Source organism: Desmodus rotundus, chromosome 9 (genome assembly GCF_022682495.2).
Source record: "Desmodus rotundus isolate HL8 chromosome 9, HLdesRot8A.1, whole genome shotgun sequence".
NCBI lineage: Eukaryota > Metazoa > Chordata > Mammalia > Chiroptera > Phyllostomidae > Desmodus > Desmodus rotundus.
The window spans coordinates 54,367,140-54,390,957 of record NC_071395.1 but is presented as its reverse complement, the minus strand read 5'-3'; the positions used below and the strand labels follow the sequence as shown (position 1 = coordinate 54,390,957).

At 46.5% G+C, this 23,818-nt stretch overlaps 1 protein-coding gene across 1 annotated transcript in view; it reads right to left on the bottom strand.

Annotated features, from left to right (window-relative positions):
- DOCK5 (dedicator of cytokinesis 5) overlaps positions 1 to 23,818 on the bottom strand; it is a 158,854-nt gene that overhangs the window by 112,353 nt on the left and 22,683 nt on the right. Inside the window, exons 2-3 of the mRNA XM_045195714.3 lie at positions 22,045 to 22,128; positions 3,689 to 3,729 (exon numbers count right to left, since the gene is read on the bottom strand). Of these exons, the coding sequence (XP_045051649.2) occupies positions 3,689 to 3,729; positions 22,045 to 22,128 (125 nt within the window). The remainder of the gene's footprint in view (positions 1 to 3,688; positions 3,730 to 22,044; positions 22,129 to 23,818) is intronic.

Here is a 23,818-nt window from a genome sequence, read left to right as displayed (position 1 = left end):
GGCAAAGAGAACCACAGAAGCGCATACCGTCCCCTCCTTGCTCTGAGAAGGGACGGGAGCAGGGTGCACAAGTGAGAAATCACTAACCCAAAGACCCAGGACACATACCTAAGCAAGGTAACATTACATCTTTTATTAGAGGGACAGAATTCAGTGATTTTAGAAAAATGACCAGTTAAAAACAAAAATACAATGTGTACATAATTCCTTTCAGGCCTGATTTCTGGGGTTTTGAAGCTTCCTGTCTGTCAGTGCTCAGGATGCCTAAGGAACTGTGGGTGTTTCTTCTAGATGCTAATGTAAATATTATACTACCATCTTTCTGGAGAACAAGGGCAGGCTGCCCAAAGCTCAGCCTGAGGACATGATGCTAAGTGAAATAAGCCAGACACAGAAGAAGAGACAAATACTGTGTGGTCCCACTTCTATGAGATACCTAGAGCAGTCAGATTCATACAGACAGAATGTAGAATGGGGGCTGCCAGGGGCTGAAGGGAGGGACGAATGGGGAGTTAGTGTTTAATGGGGGCAGAGTTTTAGTTTTGGAAGATGGAAAAGTTCTGGAGATGGGTGGTGGAGATGGTTGTATAACAATGGGAATGTGCTTAATACCCCTAAACCATACATTTTAAAATGATTGAAACAGGAATTTTATGTTAGGTATCTTTTATAATAAACAAATGTTCAGCACTCAAAAAAAAAGGGAGATGGTTGGATAAAGATGGACCACTTGAAGTGGCAGTTACAAAGAGCCGCATTTGAAGGTTAAATAAGGTATAACACTCCTTGTCCCAAGGACAATCCTTGCAGAAGATTTTCCCCATCAAGAAGGTGAAGGACCAGTTAAAACTGTCATGTGTTCATAATCTGATAACTGGGCTCCTCTTTGAAACTGGGAGAAATCCAAGATAGAAGCATTTGACTTATATTGTGCCATCTAAGCAGTTAAGTTATATTGGGTATCCAGCCATGGTGTCCATATTAAGAGAGTATTTATTCTGCTGTATTACCACTGTGTTCTTTGTAGGCACCACCCTCCCATGCTAGCATAGACGCACTTACAGACGTCTGATTGCCCTGGGAAACCGGAGGCTTGTAGAACTTTTCCGGTGCCATCAGGACACACGGAGAGCCGGATTAAACCTGGGTCATATATTTCTGATTTACAGCCTCTCTCTCAATTTCGCCTTTCCTTTCTCAGTGTAACCTACTTACTCACTTGATTAAAAAAATAATAAACTAATGATTTTCTAGATACTGCCCTTATTCACAATCCTGCAAGGATCAATATCGGTTTCTGCAAAGCTCTTGACTTCTTCAATTTGTAAAACCGCTAGCTCATTTTATTGCCACTCTAAATGGCTATGTCTGCTTATAAATGACACCAAAAATTTCCATTAAAATAGTAAGCCTTTCAAAAAGCTCTTCTCCTAAAGACTGGCAAATGAAGAAAACAACATTAGCAGAGAATTTCAAATAGGCCTGATCTGTTAATTAATGAAGGGGTGTCAAAAGCTGAGCAGAATTCATGACAACTGACTTTCAGTTCCCTGTATGTTTCCCATCTCTCCCACAAAAAAGATACTTCAACTTAAAAACCAAGGCATCGATGCACGGCCCTCATTTGCACTATCATTTCACTAAATTGCAAAGTTCAATTATCAAGAACTAAGAGAAGCTCTTACTGAAATAATTCTTCTAAAGAGTGAGGTTTAAAGTTGAAATATGGGTTTTAAGAAAACACACAAAAAATTAAAACCACATTCAAAACTTGTCCTCTACTCCTAGTGTGGCACCCCATCTACCCACTTTTCAAAACACACCACAAAGGCGGTAGCTGGGTGTTCCGCTGCATTGGGAGACCGTGGGATACCTTAGGAACCAAGGCCGTCTGTGCTGGCAAAGGGTCCTCATGTGCCAGACTCCGTGAAAGGGAAAGCTGTTTCAACACGATTCACATTCACCAGTTAAACATCAAGAATTTGTTTGTCCTTTAAGTTCATATGATTTTATCTGCAAGTGGTTTTTTTGTTGTTTGTTTTTAAAATTAACCTTTTAAATGGTAGGGAATTAAGTGACATGAGTATTCTTGCGCTTTAATGAATTTAGAAATTCAATATAATTCACTCTAATATTATGCTTTGAAATAACTATACTTCTGTAAGTACAAGTAAAATAAACACTGATGGGGTTAAACCCAAAGCGAGAAGCAGGAGTGCTGCGAACACCAGCCCTCTGGTCTAACCAGCGTCCGGACAGAAAGGTCTCTGCTGTGACCTCTCCTAGGGTCATGCCATCCTAGGACCCTACTTGAAGGTCGGAGAAATGAAAGGCAGCAAGACATGAAGTGAAAATAATGAAGCTGGAGATGAAGACATGTGGTACAAGCAACAATCTGTGGGTGGAAACATTCAGCATCAGGGGTTGGGGAGGAAGCACAGGAGCAAAACAGAGGGAGTTGATGTTCGTATCATCAGCAAACACTCCTTTATTCTGGTAGTTCATTAAATCTTTCAAGTTAACAGTGTGTGTGTGTGTGTGTAAGCAGTCATGTGCAAATACTGAGTGTGACTGAAGCTTCCACAAGGCAGGAAGCTTGCCCAGGGCAGGGTGGTGTTTCATGGGCCACACTTGCGGAAAGGTGTTTTTCCGGGCCCTGGGCCCTTTGAAGAGCTGTGGGCAAGGACTGCTTCTATCTCTACAGCTCCAAAAGAGCTGTGGGGGTTTTCTTTTTTTAAACTCACCTCTTGATAAATTCTGAAATGTGGCCCTCCACCCTTTGCTAATTCTCTATTTTGCATGTGAACTAACTGTGAAATAATGCAGCCCTACCAAGGGGCTCTTGCAATAGAGTGCGCTGACATGCTGTGCTGGGCCGGCTCCCAGGGTGGAAGGGAAAGGGCTGACCTGGCCTAAACAAACAGGGGGAGGGAGGTTAGCATCCCTGATTAGAGGGATGGTCGGTGGTCTTGGCACTGGGAAAGGGAACCCACTGGGGTCATTATGTTATACACTCTGCCCACGATGACATACATTTTTATGGCCACCCAGTACTTTGCATACATACAATACAACTTAAAATGCAGTAGATAACTAAAAATATGGACTGAAACCAAAGTTTCCTGAAATAATACTTAACATGGCATTCCGTTTTCTTTTCTATTTTTAGTTTGTTTTTTTAAATAGTGGTTATAACCCACTGCACTGACTTCCTGGTGTGTGACGGGGGCTGTCGGGGGCACAATGTGAAGACTGCACCTCTGGTCGGTCCACGGTACAGTGAAGGAAAGAATCAGGGAAACGGGAGCCCTTTAGTGCCGGAGTTTAGCGCTGGGACTAAAGGAGAGAAGAAGCATGCCTCCCCCCTCCAAAGGACAGAGCCAAGGATAAAAGGTCACGGTATCACCACACTGCTTAGCTAGAGGGACAGGGCCAGAGAAGCCTACAGAGGCCTGGCCTGGTCTGGGAACTCCCCTCCAGACCTCTGTCCGGAGTCAGACAGTTGCTGGGCCTACACTGTGTTGCTGGAGCAGTGAGCCCACAGAGTTTGCTTTCACATCTAAAGAACAGCCAGCAGAGAGAAAGCAAACTAGGTCTACAGACAGCAGAGAGCATTTACGGGATCAGACAGCACAGCACAAAACTAGCAGACAGATTTCAAATGCAAAAACGGAATGTTAAACCGTACCTTTTTAGATTTATTTTGAAGGGTATATCCTCGGAACCAACCTGTCAAGGAATAAGAGAACACAAAACCTTTTGTGTTATCTGGGATAATATAAAGATATAAGCAATATACATCCTCATATTGTTAGAACGCCAAGACAGAATTCAACAGGCGACTAGCAGACAATATGTTAGAATGTGCACATTTTGGTTTATTATACAATAAAAATCTAGATCAATTGTTTTTATTCTGTTTATCACTAAAGAATTTAAAATTCATTTACAGCCATGCTTCATCTCTGCCCCTTTGGAGAAAGGACAGACCAAAAAACAGGACAGAAGGCAGCCCAGCCTCTTAACACCTTGATTAACCCCTTTTGGTCACTCAGTGCTTTTGTATGAATGCAAAAGCACTGGACTTTCATCCATATATTATACACTCTACAAGTCACCTGACACTATTAAAACAGATATTTTAAAGTAATTTATATCATATCTCTCTCTTCCCCCCCTCTCTCACTCTATCTCCTCCCTCCCTTTCTCTTTCCTTCTCCTCCCTTCCCCCCCTCCCCCTCTCCCTCTTTCTTCTCCCTCTTCCTCTTCTCTCTCTTCTAAGTTCCAAGCATAAGAACTATTCTGGAACAACTTTCAACTGGAGTAGCAAACCTTATATATACAAATATTTGCACCTAAAAAACTGAAACAAATAAAATAACATTTCAAATAATTCTTGGCAATGCTATAAGCATCCCCCACAGCAAAAAGATTCTATGTGCTTGCTTGATGAGGCTTTAAGAAAAAGCTTTAGGAGTTAAGAAGGCTGGCCTTTACAAAGAGTTGTTTTGTAGGTAAATACAAACATGATAATTTGAGTGTTTAAAAATCCTTTTAAGTAACTATGTTCTTCAATTATACGATTCTTAAGGTTATCCTAAGATTTTTTTTAAAATCCCATTATTTGATAATTTAAAAAATGTAACTAGTTTGTAGAATCTGAATGTCTTATTTGCACATGGTAAAAAATGCAAACATTACAGAAGGTATATGGTGAAAAATAAATTTTTTTCTCGTCCCACACACGCAAAAGCTTTAACTTCCTTTTCAAAATTCCAATAAATTCCATGTATGTATGGATGTTTTCCTACCCTCTACCTTATAGAGTATACAATTTAATCTGTCCATAAACACATATTTTATATTAAACGTTTACTGAACACTTACTATAGCTAACTCACTGTAATAATTGCCCTCATTCCCCGTGTCCATCAGGCACCCTATTGTGAGAGGTACATGTATAAAGCAGCCATAAACATACACTAAAAAGATAACAGCTGTAATGAAAATGTTAGGCAATTGCTAATAGAGTTCTAGATCTTTCTTATAATTTGTTCTATATAAAATCACCCAGAAAATGGACACACAATCTATATTGGACATGTTAGAAGTAGAATGTTGAATTTACCTTCTTTGTGTATAGATTTAAACATTTCAGAAATTCTAAGCTGTCAGTACTCAAAAATTTAACAAGTTTTGCTACTGTTTTTTACAGGGAGCAATGGGGCATTGTCCTGTGGAATCATTAGAGGTTCACATCAAGGCCCATGGTGGAGAGAAAGATACTGAGCAGGAAATACCGCTCCTAATTTAGAATGCCATAGGGCTCGAGAGGCCCAGAGGCAACACCAAGCTGAACACTTCTCCCAAGTCTCCAGTCTCCATCACATCACTGGCGCACACTTCCTGACACGTGCAAACGCTGCTGCCTGAAGGAATGACTTAGTCTTCATCCTGGGATGGGGGAGGCAAGCTGACAAACAATACTTCAGTGTCTTCCAACCAGTTCTCACCTCCCAGTGCCCTATAAAACCAAGCTCTTATCATGTACGCTTTACTTCACTTTCAGAGAGGAACTCACTGTAAACAGTGTTTTTGCATAGCCATTCATCACAGAATTAAACCTGTCATTTTCGAAAACCTATTTTACGTCCTCCCTCAGTCTCCTCTGGACTCATGGTATGTGTAAAACCCCTATCTAAAGGCACAAAATTACCATCTGAATTTGTGAAAGTGAACATTTTCCTTGGCATTAGGCAGTCACAGAACACTGTCTACGCCTGGAGTTTCATTCATATACCATCAAGGCTCCATAAATTCAATTGCTGATAACGGCAAGGGAAATGATCACACCACGAGTGGTTCCATGCTGGTGGGTGCAGTTGGCTCCCACTCCTGAGACCCTATGCAGGAGTGACGTCCAGAGTCCTGTGCTCAGCTGCCCCGCTCGGCTCCTGCGGACTCGTGCCCACTGCTTCATTTATGGAGTTGACCCATTTCACACAGGTCTTCCTCCTTTCCTGCAGCCTTCTTTTTCTTCTCTCTTGCTCTTTTTTTTTTTTTTTTTTTTGCATTACTGTCTTTTCCAACAATGTGCACAAAGTAGGGCTGAAGTTTTGTCAAGATAATGTTTGCTCATGTCCCCATTACTAATCTGGGTTGTGAGGTAAGCAAGAATACAATTTTTAAATTAATCCCAATATTTAGAACAAAATAATCACAGTTAAAGATGTTAATGCAATTAGGCTTCTGCTTGTATCATGATGCAGAGAGAGAGCGCAGGTACGCTACGACCAAATGAGCGAGTGCAGGGACCGACAGGAACTCCAGACGGTCTCTGAAGTTAGTAGGCAACTGAAATGAAGGCGGCAGTGAGGGGTCTGGCTGAGTCCAGAGGGCTGCTCTCACTAACACGTAGGTAAAATGACAGTCTCCAAGTTTAGGGCAGGCACGGTGAACATCAACAGTGACTCTATGGTACAGGCTGCACTGCCATCAGGAAACCAGTCACCTCTGCTTTCGTGGGACTGTACCAATCCAGAAAAAATCTGTCCCCTCTGATCTGCAGTATCAGAGAGCTCCTAATTCCACTGTCTAAGTTGCTTAGTTTTCACCTGGTTTCTCCAACGATCTGATCTCCATCAGTCTGCTCCGCTTCACCTCCCCTGTCCAGGGTCTCCCTCCCTCCCCAGCTCCCATGTGACATGACAGGCCCCTCACCTGGCTCTCCTCCCCTCTACACACAAATAGTTATGAAGCACCAATTGAGGCACCAAGGTATAGTGGAGAGAAAGCGTTATCATGAAGACTACACTCCAATGCTAAAGAAAGGGTACGGAAGCAAGATGACCTCAGGTGACAGTGCTAGGAAGTGCTCAAAAAGAGGAACACAGCAGAGAATGACTGGTGAGGCAGGACACGACTTCAGGTAAGTTGGTCAAGGAAAGGCCCCTCTGAGAAGCCAGATGGAACCGGTCAGGAAAGGGAAGAAGAGAGTATGGGGGTAGGCAGAGGGGGATGTGATTCCCAAGCCTGACTGACAATTAGATTCACCAGAGAACTTCAAAAAATACTGATGCTGGGCCACCTCCCCAAACAGTCTAATTTAACTAGACGTGGATGCGACCAGGCTTAGGGCTTCTGAATTCCCCTGCTGATGCTAATGTGCAGTCAGAATCGATTGCTGTATATATGTATGTATATATATAGGTATCATACGCTGGGGAGGAATGCGGATTTTATTCTAAGTACCATGGGAAGCCAGTAGAGGGTTCGAAAGGACATCATGCCTTATGCTTTTAAAAGATCATGCCAGCTGCTCTGTAAGAATACCTTGTGGAGGTGAGACAGAGTAGAAAGAGAACATCAGTGACAAGACTAATAGGTGTGGCGAAAATAAACAGAGATAAAAGGAAGTGGGACAGATTTTGAATCCATTACAGTTGCTCATGATTTAAATGGAAACAGCCATAAGTAGGTGGAAGAAGAGCAAATATTCAAGGGTATTTAGATCTCGAGCTTAGGTAGATGGGTGGACAGAAGCCTTCCTTGGTATAGGAAGATTGAAAAAAAGAAAATGTTAGGGAAAGGGATACAGAATCAACTGAGCCTGGAGCCACCAGGTGGCACAGGGCTACCCAGGTGTTTGCATAGGTGGTGGGAGGGCTCTGCACGGGCCGGACGAGCCCAGGCAGAGTGAGGTGGGCACTTATCCCTATGGGGTAGGGGGCCCATTCGGGCATCGGAGCCTCCACAGGAAGATGAGGTGGGTCCCCCACACAGAACATGGAGTGGGGATGGTGGGCTGACGAGGGCTGTCCGAGGGAGACCAGTCATGGAGGAGGAACATATGGGAGAAGGTGTGCTGAGAAAGATGAGCCTGGTTATGCGCCGGCAAACAGACTGAACAGGAACACATGAGGAGTGTCGAAAGCCAGGTTTCCTACTGTCATAGAAGGAGTTATGAGCACAGATAAGGGAAAACACCGGAATGTGCCCTGTGATCCTGGACTGGAAGTGAAGATATTTATGGATACTAACCACTTTTAAAACACTTAGGTCAAAATTCAGAGAAGTGTTATTCTATATTTATGCACACATGCATTGAACCCCTCACTCCGCTGAAATCCCTATCAGTCCTTACTTTCCTGGCCTTGATACAGAAGATAAATGCCTCAGAAAAGAAGCTAAGTCCTGGCCTAGAGAACGACCCTTCCAAAGGAAGCAGGACAGAGGGTTCCATGGGGGATGCATCCAAGAGACACTGTCTCATTGGTCTGAGGGGTAGAAGGAGGTCCACACTTCCGTCAGAAAGACTGGATATGAAACAGTGGCAGATCCGCAGGCGAGCAAGGCACGGTGACCTACGTGAGAACAGCAGTGGTGTCTGGGGGGTCGGAACTGTGGGCGGAAGTTCCTGTGTGGCAACAGGAAATTTCTGGAGCTAGACAAATGTCCTGTATCTTGATTGGAGGATGAGATACACAGGGCACATTTGTTTGTTAAAACTCATGCAACTGTGTACCTACGAGTGTATTTCACTGTATATAAATTTTATTGCAATTTTTAAAAACTATCCAAAAATGCCCTGGCTGGTGTGGCTCAGTGGATTGAGTGCCAGCCTGTGAACCAAAGGGTCACCAATTCGATTCCCAGTCAGGGCACATGCCTGGGTTGCAGGCCAGGTCCCCAGTAGGCAGTGCTCGAGAGGCAACCACACATTGGTGTTTCTCTCCCTCTTTCTCCATCCCTTCCCCTCTCTAAAAATAAATAAATCGTAAAAAAAATACAAAAATGTACACTGTCAATTGAACACACAAAGTAATCACCTCAACGGAGTATAGAAGTCAATGATAACGGATTGCTTAAGGATTCCTGAATATTCTTATTTGAAACTCCCTGACACCAGGGGGAGTCAGGTGTGAAAAGCAAAAAGCCATTTCTTCATTACTGTGCTTCCCCAAAGACGCTATTCATCTTAATCATTGTGCGCTCCCAAGCTGATTCTGAGGAGTGTTGCTGTTTTTCAAAAGTCCAGACACAGTCTGGAGACTCATTTACTCATTCAACAGAAGAGATGCCAGGAGAACAAGACAACCAATATCTCCATCCTTCTATGTCCTATTTTACAATGGGAAGAAAACCAGAGACCCATGTTAGCACAAGTGCAAAGAAATAAAACGGTTTCGCATAGGGCTCGGCATCATGAAGAAATGAAAGGGTAATGCGGGACAGGGTGACGAGTGGGATGGGGGACTTTACAAAGCCTGCTAGGAAACTCTCCCTGAGCAGGAATGCGGAGCTGAGGATTTACACCGTTAACATGGTCACTCGTTCATTACCCATAAAACACTCACTGAACACCAGGGTGCCAGACACTGTCGTCAAGGCGAGGGGAAATGGATCTGTAAACAACGGAATACAAAAGGGCTTTTAATGGTAATGCTTGGAAATAGCCTCACACAAAGAGAGAATTATGAACACGCTAAAGACTGATAAGGCAATTACTGAGGGGGCCTCTGATGATGTTTTGAACCTCAAAAGCATCATTTAGATGTGGAAGTCATGGAGTGTTTGGTAAAAATTCCTCCTTACTTAGCAGTTCCAACGTCACAGGTTTCCTCTTCCTCTTCTCCCCAATCGATAGTTGTATATTGTGGTGAAAATACATGACAAATGTTAACCATCTTAACCATACAGTTCAGTGGCATGCTGCACATTCACATTACTGCGCAACCACAAATTATTTTTGGGATCCTAGGCATTAAAGACTAGGAGCGGGTAGGGGAGCACTGTTCACAGGCACCCACAATAGAGGGCGGAGGGTGTAGGGAAGCGGCAGGGAGGAGCAAGTGCTAAATCCTGCTGTTTAGGTAGTTGGCTGGGGAAAGCAGTTAATTAGGCCAAGGTCAAAGGTTCCATCCCATGGGGTCAGGTAAGCCTGTCAGGTTTCCATGGCCACAGCCTGTAGTCCAGTCCCCAGAGACTGTCCCTCCAATCTTGAGCCCTGCCTGAGGTCCCTCTGGGGAAAGTGGTGGATCAGCCCACAGGACAAAGGCAGGCCTCAGCTGCTGGCTCCGTGCAGAGGGCTGGCAGAACGCCTGCTGCCTTCCAGAGCCTCCGCCTTCAGGAGGCCCACATCCCAAAGGCACTGGGCAACTCATAGGGCTTTGAAAAGAAACTCAAGGCAAAGAGGGTAAGGCAAAGAAGATGATTCTCTTCTTTTGTACCTTTTTGCGGGACAAATAGGTCTTCCTCATTAGTGCTCTCAGCAAAGTCCAATGCCTTTGACACAGGCAGATGTTGGAAGTCTAAGCTCCGAAGGAACTCAGAGTTGGTTGAAATTTAGCACCCTCACTTTAAAAAGAGGAAATACAGGCAGGGAACTGACTATGGAAGCTGGGGGTGCACATGCTGGTCTCCCGCCCCCTGCCACTGGCTCCTCTCTTCCCCTCCCCATGTTGCAGGGGGCGGGGACAGGGGTGGGATACTGGTGATGCCTCTCAGGGGGAGGGAAGTGTGGAATCCCACCAACAGAAAATACACAGGCACCAGCAAACCAAGAAAGTGGGAAAGTAAGAGATGTGGTTTCCATCTTTGATTTTATTTCTTGGACAAACAAGAAAAGAGCTGTGTCTTTGCAGTACCTGGCACATAGCAGGCACTCAATAAATAAGCTTTTAATGAACGTATTAATGAGGAAGAGGTCACCCTGAGCTGGTGGACATGCACAGAACAGGCGGATGCAAGAAACGTGCAACAGAATCCCCACCCAGAAGGCACGACGTGACTACAAGAGCAGGGCACCCTTCTCTCTCCCTGGGGTCCCAGGCCCAGTGGGCAGAGAGGGACTGGGTCTGTGCACCCACCTACGAGGCCAAAATGTCCAGGACAGAGGAGATGCTGCTCCTTAGGAGGATGCAGCTGAATCTAAAGGCCTGGGTCTCCGCAGACCTGCTCTGTAAGACTCCTCTTCTCCAGCCATTAAAGAAATGAAGGCTTTCATCTCTTAAACTGCCTTCCACAGAAACATTCTAGTTTTTGTCCATCTTGCTACCTCATAATACTGAACTCCACAGCCATGATGCCAAGGTTCCTCCTGGTGGCCTGCATTGATGGAGATGTTGGAGACCCCAGATGGGCAGAAGGACCTGGTCCAGGTGCGTGGGGGAGGGGGAGATCCAATTGCCATGCACAGAATGGGAAGATGACACATCCAAATGTCCACCACAAAAACCAGGGCATCTGTCTGTGACTTCACAGACACCTGGAAGCCCAGGGACAAGGAAACACATTTCCTCTCTTCCAAACAACATCGTCACTCTCGTTGGCTGATTCCCTTTATATTTTCTGCTTGTGGCTTTTTTCTTCTTTTTTTAAAGCAAAGTAATCCTGCTTTTAAAGAAGTCAGTCCTGGGGGCCCAAGTCCTTCTGATTGAGCCCCCCCCCCAAATGTTAGTCCTTCTTGCTACTGACTCTAATTTCTGTCTTCTGCAATCCCTTTTTCTACCTTACCTCACGAGTTCCAGAAAGCCAAAATGATAAAATGCAGAATGTGGTTTTAAAGGCTCTGCTGCAACTCACTCTTCTGCAGGTTTTGTCATCGTCAGCACCGACTGGCATGGACGAGGAAGGGGTGCAGGTCTGTGAGCGAGGAACCAATGAGTCAAGCACACCAGATCTAAGGAGGCCACTTTTCCAAGGAACTATGCTAGACCCTATGGGGCCTCAAAGAGTCTGAAAGTGTGAGCCACAAGCCCTGATCTTGAAGAACTGGTCATCTAATTGCCAGTGGAACGGAGAGACATGGGCTGAGTGGCGACTTCGGCGATCTCAGTGCAGGCTGCTCTTTCCCTAACTCCCTATGCTTCCTGAGCAGGAGCTGGAGGTTAGCAGAGTGAGATAAAGGCTGCCTTGATTTCTGAAGGGGGAATGGAGGTGCCCGTAAGGAAACTCATTATATGGAAATACACTAGACAGAGGTGTACCTTGGCCCAGAGGACAAGTCAGGTGAAGTGACAGCCAGCACTGTCCCCAAGGCCCCTTTGGCCTGGGTCACTTAGAAACGTGCTTCACATTCCTCAGTGGAATGCACCCTCCATGTGAAAAGGTGAACCTATAGTTTAGGACTCTGAACAAGAACAACTGGGCTCTGCTTTGAGGCCCCAGACAGTCAGGGGGGAGGACATGCTGTCAGGGATGCGACAAAGTCAGCAGTGGCAGGAGCAGAAGGGGAGCCCATAGTGGTGACAGTGGCCAGAGGAGAAGCAAGAGTGCAGAGACGAACCACGTGTGGCCTGCCGCAAGCGTCTGGGCCGAAGAACACTGGGCTCAGCTCATGTGCCCCCTTCCCTAACACAGGCAGCAGGTAAGATGGGGACACACACTGCACAGCCGTCCCACAGACACTCATGGTGGGAAGGGACTGTTTCAGGTCAGGGAAGCCAGAGATCCCACCAGGGACCTCTCTGCTTACTTTGTGTTCCCCAACCTCCTGCTATACCTAAAGGGACTGGATGGACTCTTGGTAACAGTGGCCCACTCCTCAGTAGTTCCTACTGGAGTAGGTGGGGTGGGGGAGGGGACAGGATCTCTGGGTCAGGGCATGATTCTGCTATGCTCCCCTGGAGTAGACATGCCTATCTGCTCGGACAAAGTCAGCTGCTGCACACAGGTGGGGAGGCAGGTGTGTGTGGAGGGCAGGTGAGGCACCTGGGGATGAAGTGGGCCCTAGCATGCCGTGCACTTGGAGGGCCCCGCTTGTATGGAAGAGCTCACCCTTACAGAGACAAATTTGGGGTGGGGCCAGACTTGTCTGATAGCTGTTTAAAAGGCAAACGGACCTCACCCCCTTTGGAAAACTGTATGCTGTGTCCAAAACTGAAATGTACTTCCTCCAAAGCCTCACCACAAGGAAAGTATGCTCTGCTTGGATTCCACGGGAGCCTGGTGGGAGTCACGCTCTCCATTTAATCACTACATGAATGTCTTCGAGTTTCCTTGCCTGGTCTTCACATCTGTAACGAGCACTAGTAACTCTGACCTCCCAGCACTGTAAGAGCTGAGGCTGAGTACAGGTGAGCCGTTGGCTCCCCGCCACATACAGGAGTGGAAACTGCCAGACGAATCTGGAAACAAAGGTGCCCAGTGACATAACCAGGCACCAGGTCCTCCTCCAGGGCCATCACCTGGATCTCTGCATCGACAGCAGGGGACTCTATTTGGAGATCTTTTTCACTTGTTTCCTAAGGAATGTGCCTGTGCCCCCTGGAAGAAGGAGCAGTGACTCTCTAAATTATTCTGAAATGACTGATGATCCGCAAAGCCGAGGCCACGTAAGCAGCCGGCATACCATGCTAGGGCAAGCTTCACTCCAACACCACAGCACCTGGAAAGACGTACTTTTATTTTCCAACAGAGTAAGTTCCATGACCCAAGAAAATGACACAAAGGGTGACTATGGAAAAGAGAACCAAAGGGGGGAAAAAAAGGAAGAAGAAGAACGAACTTGGGTGATAGAAAACCCATGTGACAGTGGCCGGAATATCTGAGAATAACCCAGGCACCGAGCAGGGACAGAATGCGGCCAGGAAGACGCACATGTTACCACACCAGTGGTTCTGAGGCTCGATCTGATACTCAGTGGGCGATGAGTCGGACAGCGTGCCTAATCAAAAACCATCCCCCACCCCTTCGCATTCCCGCAATTCCAACGACACCATCAGAGTCTTCAATCTGCACGGGTGAAACTAACACAAGAACTGCAGGCTAGGAACTTAATGTTCATTGTTCCTGCCGTTGACAAGAGGACGCCGCTGCCAGGCACGGGTGTTTGAAACCTCCTGTTCCTACTGTCAAAGTAAACGCATGCACATTTGACATCCTTATTCAGAGGGCAACCATCAGGGGCAGTACGCAGGAAACAAGGGTTAGACTATCCTCCTCCTTTAACAGGACTCTCTCCTACCCTGCCTTGTCCATACCTCTCCGTCGGCTGAGTTACACATGGAGGGGAGGCGAGGAAAGGACTGAAGTCCTCATGCACTCTTGAGAGGGACCTCTGGTGGCCCAGCTTTTCTAGCGGTATTTCCTGTTCCTCTGATACTTTCTGCCAGGGATCAGCCTCCGTGGGTTGAAAAATGGAGGCACTCTAGCAGGGTTAATATCTGTGATGTATAAGCACCCTTATATGCTTTAAAGAGCGTAAGTGATGTATTACCATGAGCAAAGCACAGGCATACGCTTAGCCTTCTCTCTCCAGATGTAAGCCACAGCTGAAGTATCTTACTCAGATTTGCCCTCAATCGATTTTGAACTTCCCTCTAGAACTTTCTCCTGACATTAATCCTTAACTCAGTCTCACCCCATCCCACAATGATTTGATGGGCTGTGTGTTACAATGGGGATACGATACCGAATGATGTGGAGTACCCAGCACCCAGGGGTGAGCACAGCAGAGGGGGGCATGGATATTCATGGGGGGCAAGGAGTCTGCCTATCAATGTGCTCCCTGCCAACCCTTTGGTCCCCCTCAGATCTCTTGGACACCAAAACATATGAACACTATACGCTCAAGTGAACATTCCTCCAGAGTATCTCAAACACCTCCATAAACCACTGGGCTGACCTTGCCTCCATAGGTGTACAGGCAGCTGCCCAGAGGGGCCAAGTCCAAGGAACCAGTTCATGACGAAGTCTCTAAATGAAGGCACTGCTCTGAAAAAGGTTCTCAGCTCTATCCTAGAACATCCCATATATGCCTATAGGCAAATCCCATAAATTTTGAGGACAGAATTTTATAAGCACATTCAAATGTATCTCAAGCCCTGGCTGGTGTAGCTCAGTGGATTGAGCACAGGCCTGTGAACCAAAGGGTAGCCGATTCAATTCCCAGTCGGGGCACATGCCTGGGTTATGGGCCAGGTCACCAGTAGGGGGTGTGTGAGAGGCAACCACACATTGATGTTTCTCTCCCTTTCTTTCTCCCTCCCTTCCCCTCTCTCTAAAAATAAATAAAATTTAAAAAAAAAGTATCTCAAAAGGAAAAACAGAATGCCTTCTCTTTTTGTAAAATTAAATGAGATGACTTTCCACAGACTCTACTTTTTAATTAGCTTTTCTTCTGAAAACACTCCCACGGCCACACACATCTTCTGAAAAAACACGTCTCAGGAACACATGTCCCCAGCCGTGGTCACTGATACGCTGCACTTAAGGTGAAGGTCGGACAGATGTGGGAAGTGACCAGCACACTCAACAAATGCCACCTGGCCTGATCTGTTCTCTGGGCCGGTGCCAAAAGGTTTGCACACAGTCCTTGTCCCAAAATCCAAGCTGCTGGGCTTACTGCCATTTGTGTTTGTGGAAGGGGCTGTTTTTATAACGAACACAGGGAGACTACAGATGCTGAATTACGACCAACTTTCAATGATCTTGACTCGTGGTGTAACAAGTCAATGAAAGCGACAAACGCATCAAATGCCTTCTTTCAGCTTGTAACACAAATGTTTACAGGTGTTCTTAGGAACTGATTTTTAAAAACCAATTTTCATTTTCTTTGTCTCTCACTCACCTTATGACCGAAGGGCACGGTGACCAAAAGGAGAAGGAAATGAGTAGAAAATAGGAAAAATAAAGGATGTGGAGGCTGCCAGGTTGACTAATCATTGCCCCGGGTGGTCGGATGTGCCCATCCACCACCTTGAATCAGACGTTCTCAAAGGGTTTGATAAGACCTTACTGTATCTCTGTACCTACGAGTTTGTGTCTGTTTTCTACCATGCAGCCCAAGGCAGGGGTCCCATTATCACATCTCAGAAAGATGCTCACGGAGCCTCTGCTTGAAAAAAAATCTTTTTTTTTAAATGCACTCTTCTTTTTTATGTCTCTGTTATAACGTTTTGTCACCCATGGAGGCAAAATTCGGTATAACTTGAACTATCTGCCACAACACTGCCCTCTACACTCCCTCGAAAAAGCCTGACTGACACAGATGTGAGTCAAACGTGCTCGGCTCAGCCAGAGGCCACGTTCGCTCCTTCGCCTATTATTGTAAGGGAGTGGGTTTCCTGATTAAGGTGCAGTTTAAAACTGACCTCACTCCACACAGGAGAAATAGCTTGCATACATTAGGGACCTCCTACATACACACGACTGCTTCTTTTTATTTCTTCCAACTGTTCGGATTGCCTGTTTCCTCTGGTTCCAATCCAGTCATTTGTGCTATCCTTTGCAATAATACAAAACGTTACGCTGTGCCTGCCTCTGTAGAGCTTGGACTGCCTCTGAGACATTATCTCATTTTGTTATTTCCAGCAGGGGCCAGTTATGTTTACCCCCAGAGGCCACTGGTAACATCAGCCCTCTCTCCTGCACGTGTGCCTGGTTCACGGCGCTGAGACGGAGTTAACCAATGCATATGAGTCACATGCAGGAGCAGTACCTGCTGCTGGAACAACAGGCCTTGGGCGTGAGATCGCTTGTGCTTAGAACTGGACTGACCCCAGGAGAGGAAAGCTTCACCAAGGTGGATGCTGCGACCTGACTTTTCGGAGCACTTTCAATTCAAGACTGGACCGTGACACAGAGAGTTAACGTGTCTTATGCTGGGGCAGTTAACCTAGATCGGGGCAAAACCATCTGATCTAAAGTTTTCCTTCTCCCTCTCCATCACCGTCAGCTACCCCTGTGAGACCATCCTTTTCTCCCCACAGCACTTATAAGTATCTGATTTTTTTTTTTTTTTTGCTTACCTACTTTGTTCATTTGTTTTTTTCTGTCCCTTGAATGAAAACCCTATGACAGCAGAGGCCTGGCTGCTGTGTCACTCAGTGCCTAGAACATCTCTTGTGCTCAATAAATGCACTTGGCCCATCACAGGCGCATAAGACTGGCTCAGCGATATCGATGAATGATAAATAAGCACACTGAGGTCTCCAGGCGGCAGCCTTGTACAAGACACTCAAGATGGAGAACAGCTGTACGGCTGCCAAAGCCCTTGTCTGGCGAAAGAAGCAAAGACTATAGGCAGACAGCACCAACGACAAAGGCAAGGACTCTTGCTTCTGTCCCAGAGGAGTTTAGTTCCCTGGAAAAGTCTCTGAAGGCAATTCTCCAGGGCCTGTAAAAGGTGAACAGTACATAGCTTCTCAATCAATTCTACTGCCTTCTCTCATTTTTAGTAACAAATGAAGTTCAGGGGCAAAGTCACAGAAAGAAATGGATGATATGGGATGAGTGATAGCTTTCTCATTTGGGCTGTGGTCTCCTGATTTGGCGCCAAAGCTCAAGCAATCATTCTGGCAGTTCCCCCAAAGGACAAATACGGAGTTACTATATGACCCAGCAATTCCGCTCCTAGGCATATACCCAAGAGAAATGAAAATATATATCTAAAGAAAACTGTGTACACAGGGGCCTATAGCCGCATTACTTATAACAGCTAAAAACTGGAAACCAAAATGTCTATCAACTGATGGACAGAGAAACAAAATGATGCATGCATACACTGAATATTATTAGGCAATAAAAAGATACTTAGTAGTGATGCATGGTATAATATGCATGAACTTCAAAAATATTATGCTAAATACACTGGCTGGGGACACCAGCCTGGGAACCAAATAGTCACAGGTTCGATTCCCAGTCAGGGCACATGCCTGGGTTGCAGGCCAGGTCCCAGTTTGGGGCATGTGAGAGGCAGCCAATTTATGTTTCTCTCACACATTGATGTTTCTCTCCTAATCTTTCTCCCCACCCCTGCAAGAATAAATAAATAAAATCTTTAAAAATATATTATGCTAAGTAGAGGAAGTCAGTCACAAGGGACCACAAATTATATATGACTCCATTTACATGAAATGCCTTGAGTAGGCAGCTCTGTGGGGAAAGAAATGAGGCTGGTGGTTGCCTGGAGTGGGGGTGTAGTGACCACTAATGGGTACAGGGTTTCTTTATGGGTAATGAAAATGCTCTGAAAGTGGACAGCGATAATGGTTGGCCAACTCTCTGAATGGTTTGCTTTATCAATAACTATCTCAAATGAAAAAATAAAAATCTCGTAGAACAAGAAAATCCTTCCGCAGTTTGCAGAGAACAGGGAAAGGCTGCAGCAGCTGTGTCTCCCCCTGAGAAGAAGTGGAGCCCAGCCCGCGCAGGGACATCTAGGCTCTGTGGGCCGAGCCCCACCCCTGACTCTCCACACCAGCTCCCCTGGCTCCAGCTTGCCTCTGGCTCCTGTTTTCGCTTCACTCATTCAACAGACTTTGGCTGAGCACCTACTTGCAAGCCAGGAGCTAAGCCAGCAGGGACCTGCAGGCGAGGGTGGGGCAGGCTTTGCCTTCAAGGAGCTGCCACTTTCACATTTACACATTCAACCACAGGGCAGGAAAGTGCAAAAGGAGAGTCCTGGGTGCTAGTCTGTTGTGGGTTGTGGGCAGAAAAGAATTTTTCATGTCTGGGTTCCAGAGGTTGGACTCATATCCATACGGAAAAAGCACACACAAGTCTGGTATGCAAATACCTCAAAGGCGAGGTGGGGCAGAGTGTGTGGGGGGAGGGGGGAGGGGGGAGGGGGAGCCCCAGGAGTCAGATCTGACAGGAAGCTGAAGACACAACACCCCCAGGGCTGTGAACCAGGGCCAGCACTGCCCTCAGTTCCATCCGGCAGTGGTCCTGTGGGTGCCTGCACTCTGTTTATTTTTGTACAGGGAAGCGGAGATGGGGGAGGAGAGAACACGAGTTGTTACTCAGCATTTCCATCGTGTTTCATGTTTGCACAGCACTCCTGTCCTCACTTAGTCCTGAACTGCCTGAAATAATAAAGGAATTTCAGAACCCAGCCAAGAACTCACAGTACTTAGCAGATATAAGAACCTATCACTGCACAGGCCAAGGCGGGCACTAGCAAAAAACTTAATCCAACAAAATAAATACTATTTTAAAAATTAATCCAAAATAATAATCTCTGTAAAGCTGACATGCCTCTGCATGATGCATGAACACAGGAAGCTCACATTCTAAATCTGCCTGGTCACACCTTGACACATGTCCACTTTTAAGAACAGGCGCTGGTGTCCTTTGAGGTGACAGAGTCCTAGGGCTGGCACAGTAAATATTTTATGGCAGCAATTAACAAGGACCAACAGTTTCCTGTGGTCAGCAGACAGCACCTGGATCATCATATTAAAGATGTAGCACTGAGCCCTGGCCAGGTGGCTCAGCTGGCTGGAGCGTCATCCCATAAACTGAAAGGTCACAGGTTTGATCCCTGGTCACAGCACATACCTCCATTGCAGGTTTGGTCCCTTGTATGGGCATGTAATGTACGGGAGGCAACTGATCAATGTTTCTCTCATGTTGATGCTTCCCTCTCTCCCTCCCTCCCTCCCTCTCTCTCTCTCTCCTTTCCTCTCACTCTAAAATGATGCAGCATTGATAATGTCACCCTTTTTTTATGTGGCACATCAATGGGCCAGCACTGAGAGCAGGCACACCACTGTGCGAGCTGCAGGACACAAGGAACACTGTGGCTTCTGAACTCAAGCTCCAGAACATACGAGAAATGGGTGTGTGTTCTGTGCCTTGTGTTTACATGTACAGTCAGCCAAGCTCAGGGAGCACCTCGCTTATCTAAAGGACTGCTGCCTTTAGGGGGATGTTCATGGGTCAATTAGGAAGCTACCTGGTAAAGTAGAAATAGTATGCACACTTAAAATTACCACGAATATGAATCTTATGAGGACAAAGTGCATCCTTTAGCTATTTCAAAAAATATATTAGGGTCACATAAAAATGAAAAAAGAATTTAGAAAATGTATTCCAAAGACATCATCTGCTTTATTTCAGATCATCGCTTCACTCTTTCCTCTCACTCAGCAGGACAATTAGAAAAGTTAACACACTCTCTCTCTCTCTCTCTCTCTCTGAAGAGCTAACGTGGCAAAGTGAACAATTACCACATCAAGATCTGAAAAAGACCAAAACTTGGAAAGATAAGGCCAGGCCCTGGCCAGGTGTGGCTCAGTGGGGTGGGCATGATCCTGCAGAACGAAAGGTCACAAGTTCGATTCCAGGGCACATGCCTGGGCTGCGGGTCAGGTCCCCATTCAGAGCGTGTGCAAGAGGCAACTGATGGATGTTTCTCTCCCTCCCTTTCTCCCACCTTTCCCCTCTCTCTAAAGTAATAGAAATAAAAATAAGTATTTTAAAAACAATTTTAAAAAAGAAAAACAAGGCCAGAATTTGGGGCTGCGTTTTTCTTGGAGTGTCTGCAGAGTGACTGGGCAGCACGGCTGGCGGCTTCACAGGCCCCGGAGGACAAACAGCCCTGGAACTGCCGATGAGCTGGCTGTGATTCAGGCAAGACAGATCAGGAAGGAAGGACTGCTACGGACAATGGTAATGAGAAAGGTTCAACCAACAGACGAAAAGCTGAAACTGTTTCATTTAACAACACACCTAAAAACAGGTCCCATTACACGCGAGGAGACACCCTGTGTCGCCATGAACTGGCACACACACTGCCGTCACAGTGCTGGGTTTAATGCAGTTCTCCCAGGACCAGAAACAACAGAAAGAGTCCACGCACAGCAAATTAGAAAAAAAAATATGGCAGAGAAATCAGAATCTAATTGTCATCTCTAGAACTTGGCACTCAATGATCCTAAAATATACATTCTTTTCAAGTCAACAGGAAGAGTTAAAAAGGCACACACACTAAAATATGCCTTTTACCTGTACCATGGAAAAATGTGTTCACAGAAAGTAGGCAGAGTGGATTAATCTGGCCCCTGACGCTGAGGTAGGGGACCTAGTGTAAGGTTTGAGAGGAATATGGTTTCATTATGCAAAGGAGTCTCGAGAAGGTAAACAGACTGTCCTTAGTGTCTTGGGGACTTAGGGACACCATGGAATCAATGTTTGGCTGCACCAGGGATGGTGAGGATGGAAAGAAGAGAGGACGGAGTGGGAAAAGACCACACAGGCCTCTCACCCCTCTCCCTGCCCCTGGGAGCTGCAGACTCTGGGAGTCATGGGAAAGGAGAAGGGCAATGCAGAGCCCAGCCCTCTGCCTAGCTGAAGGCAGTGGCAGTGACAACAGAGTCCGCCGTGCCACCAGGCCGATGACAGCTCCTTATGGCCAAGTCCTGCTTCCTTGGGTCTCCCTCCTCCTGTCCTGTCCCAGGGAGCTGCGTGTGGATTCTGGATGACACGCACACACATGGGACCGGACCTTGCAAACCCAGAGCTCTTGCTCTGCAAGGCTCGCGCCGTGAGAGCAATCTGCCCAGCTGCCCACCTGTTCCTGCCCCGATGTTCAGAGAATCAGTGGGTGCTAAACATGGCTCTTTGCTTTGATCCTCAACTTCAGTGGCCCGGATACATGTTTCCTGTGCTCTAGGAGGTTGGGTCAGACATGGGGATACAGGAGTCCTGCTAGGATCTGGAGAGCTTGAGTTGGAGCTACAAGTCTAGGTGGGTGGGTGCAGACATTATCTGTGCTTTTGGACAAACTGGGAGTCCCAAGCGCTGCCCTACAGCCCACTCACTGTTAACTGGAACCACCTCCCTTGCCTGACCTCATTGCGGCAAATAATTCTAGCAGGCTTTCTGGACCGGCTGCACTGCTCACCTAACTCTCTGCCAGAAGCTCAGCAATCCCAGGGGTCTCCCCTGCATTTCTCCCCCAGGCTGGCCACATTTAGAGCTGAGCAGAAAGAGTCAATTAATCAGCATAGCTTCCTGGAGCCCCCACCAGCCCAGCACCCCGCCTGTCTGTGCTGAGCTGGTCCTTCTGCCACCACTGCTTGAGCCCGACAGTCACATTTTGCTTCTGGTGACTGAGTGTGTTTGCACTCTCGTACTCAGCTGGCTGTTTAGAAATTGCCCTCCGTGTGAAATTGTATCACCTAAGGACTTCCTGGATTTTCACACGCACCCCTCAGGAAGTGAAGCATGTTGACATTTGTTCCAAGTGCCTTCTTAATAAGTCACTGCTACCGTCGCCCCTGGCACCCCGCCAGGCAGGAGGCCATCCAGACTTACCCTCATACATCTCCAGGATGTGAACCGTGTCTCCGATCTGCAGGGAGAGCTCCGCATCTTGAGAGGCGTTGTAGTTATAGATCGCTGGGAATGAGACGCAAGAGGGAAACGGCATCAGTGGCAGTGAAAATACTAGTCACTCAGCAACATGTTCTGCGGTTAATGAGCTACTTAATCAACTACTTACCCTCTACTTCATGATTTCTCGTGAGTCACCCACTGAAAAGCAGAGAACCCCCCGACCCCCATTCCTGGTGTTCTACTGAGATCTGCCACCTGCAAGTCCTGGCTGCTGGCCCACTGTGTGTGTGTATTGTGCTAGAGGCCAGGGAGAGGGCAACGGAACACACAGGCATGGTCCCTGAACCAGGGATTTTTATTGTCTTTTAGGGGAAAAAAGATATTAAATATATTATTACAGAAATAACTACTTAATTAAAATTATTATAAGAGCCCTGGCTTGGCGTGGCTCAGTGGATTGAGCGTGGGCTGCGAACCAGGGGGTTGCTGGTTCGGTTCCCAGTAGGGGCACATGCCTGGGTTGCAGGCCAGGTCCCCAGTGGGGGCCACATGAGAGGCAACCATACATTGATGTTTCTCTCTCTTTCTCCCCCCTTCCCCTCTCTCTAAAAATAAATAAATAAAATCTTTAAAAATAAAAACAAATAAATAAATAAAGTGTCAAATTTATTTTAAAAAATTATTATAATTGTTATGAAAGAAAAAAAACAGGCTACGATGAGAATATATTGTGGGCCAGTCCCCTTGTTCATCAGATGACAACCAGCCTGCACTACCACCGAGCTATGACCTTGCGGGCAGAAGGTAGGCCATCTCCCAGCTTCCTGGACAGTGGCTGGTAGCCCAAGGGCCACGTGTAAATCCCATACACCCTCCAATGACAGACTGACACAGTGTATTGTGGGGATGGCCACCTTGTTCTAGGCACCCTGGGGAACTGGGTTGCCCCAGTGCTTTCTGGTCAAGGAGACTTAATCACCATGGTCCTTAGGACCGGCAATGACCAGGCCAGACTGTGAACACAGCAGACTAACTCTCAGAGCTCAGAGAGAAAAGACAACCCAATTTTCCGATGAGTAAAGCTCTGAAGGGACATTTGACTGAGAATCATAGATGATGGCTGATGAGCACAACAAAAGCTTCTCCACAGTATTAGTCATCAGGGACATGCAAATCAAAACCACAATGTGCCACCACTTTGCACTCGCTACAGTGGCTGAAATTTTTAAAGGCTGACAAATGGCAAGAATGTAAAGAAACTGAAACCCTCATGCACTGCTGGTAGAAGAGTAAAACGACAAGCTTCTTCAGAAAAGTTTGGCAGTTTCTTAACAAGTTAAAACATAAATTTACAATATGACCCAGCAATTCCACTCCCAGTCACATACAAGAGAAATGAAAACATGCCCACACAAAAACTTCACATGAATGTTCACAGCTGCTGTGATGGGCAGAAAAACGGCCCCTCAAAGATACCCCATCACATTTCTGGACCTGTGCATGTTACCTGGTCTGGCCAAACAACTGAATAGGTTAAGGAACTTGAGAGGAGGAGCTTTTCCTAGATTATCAACATGGGCCCTGAGTGCTGTCACCTACAGCCCAGTAAGAGAGAGACAGGAGTTCCCAGAGGCACAGAGGGAAGCTGCTGTGAAGACCGAGGCAGAGAGAGGAGCAAAGAATGAACCTGCAGAAGAGTGCATCCCGCCAGCTCCTTGATTTCAGACTGCCGGCCTCCAGAACTGTGATGACA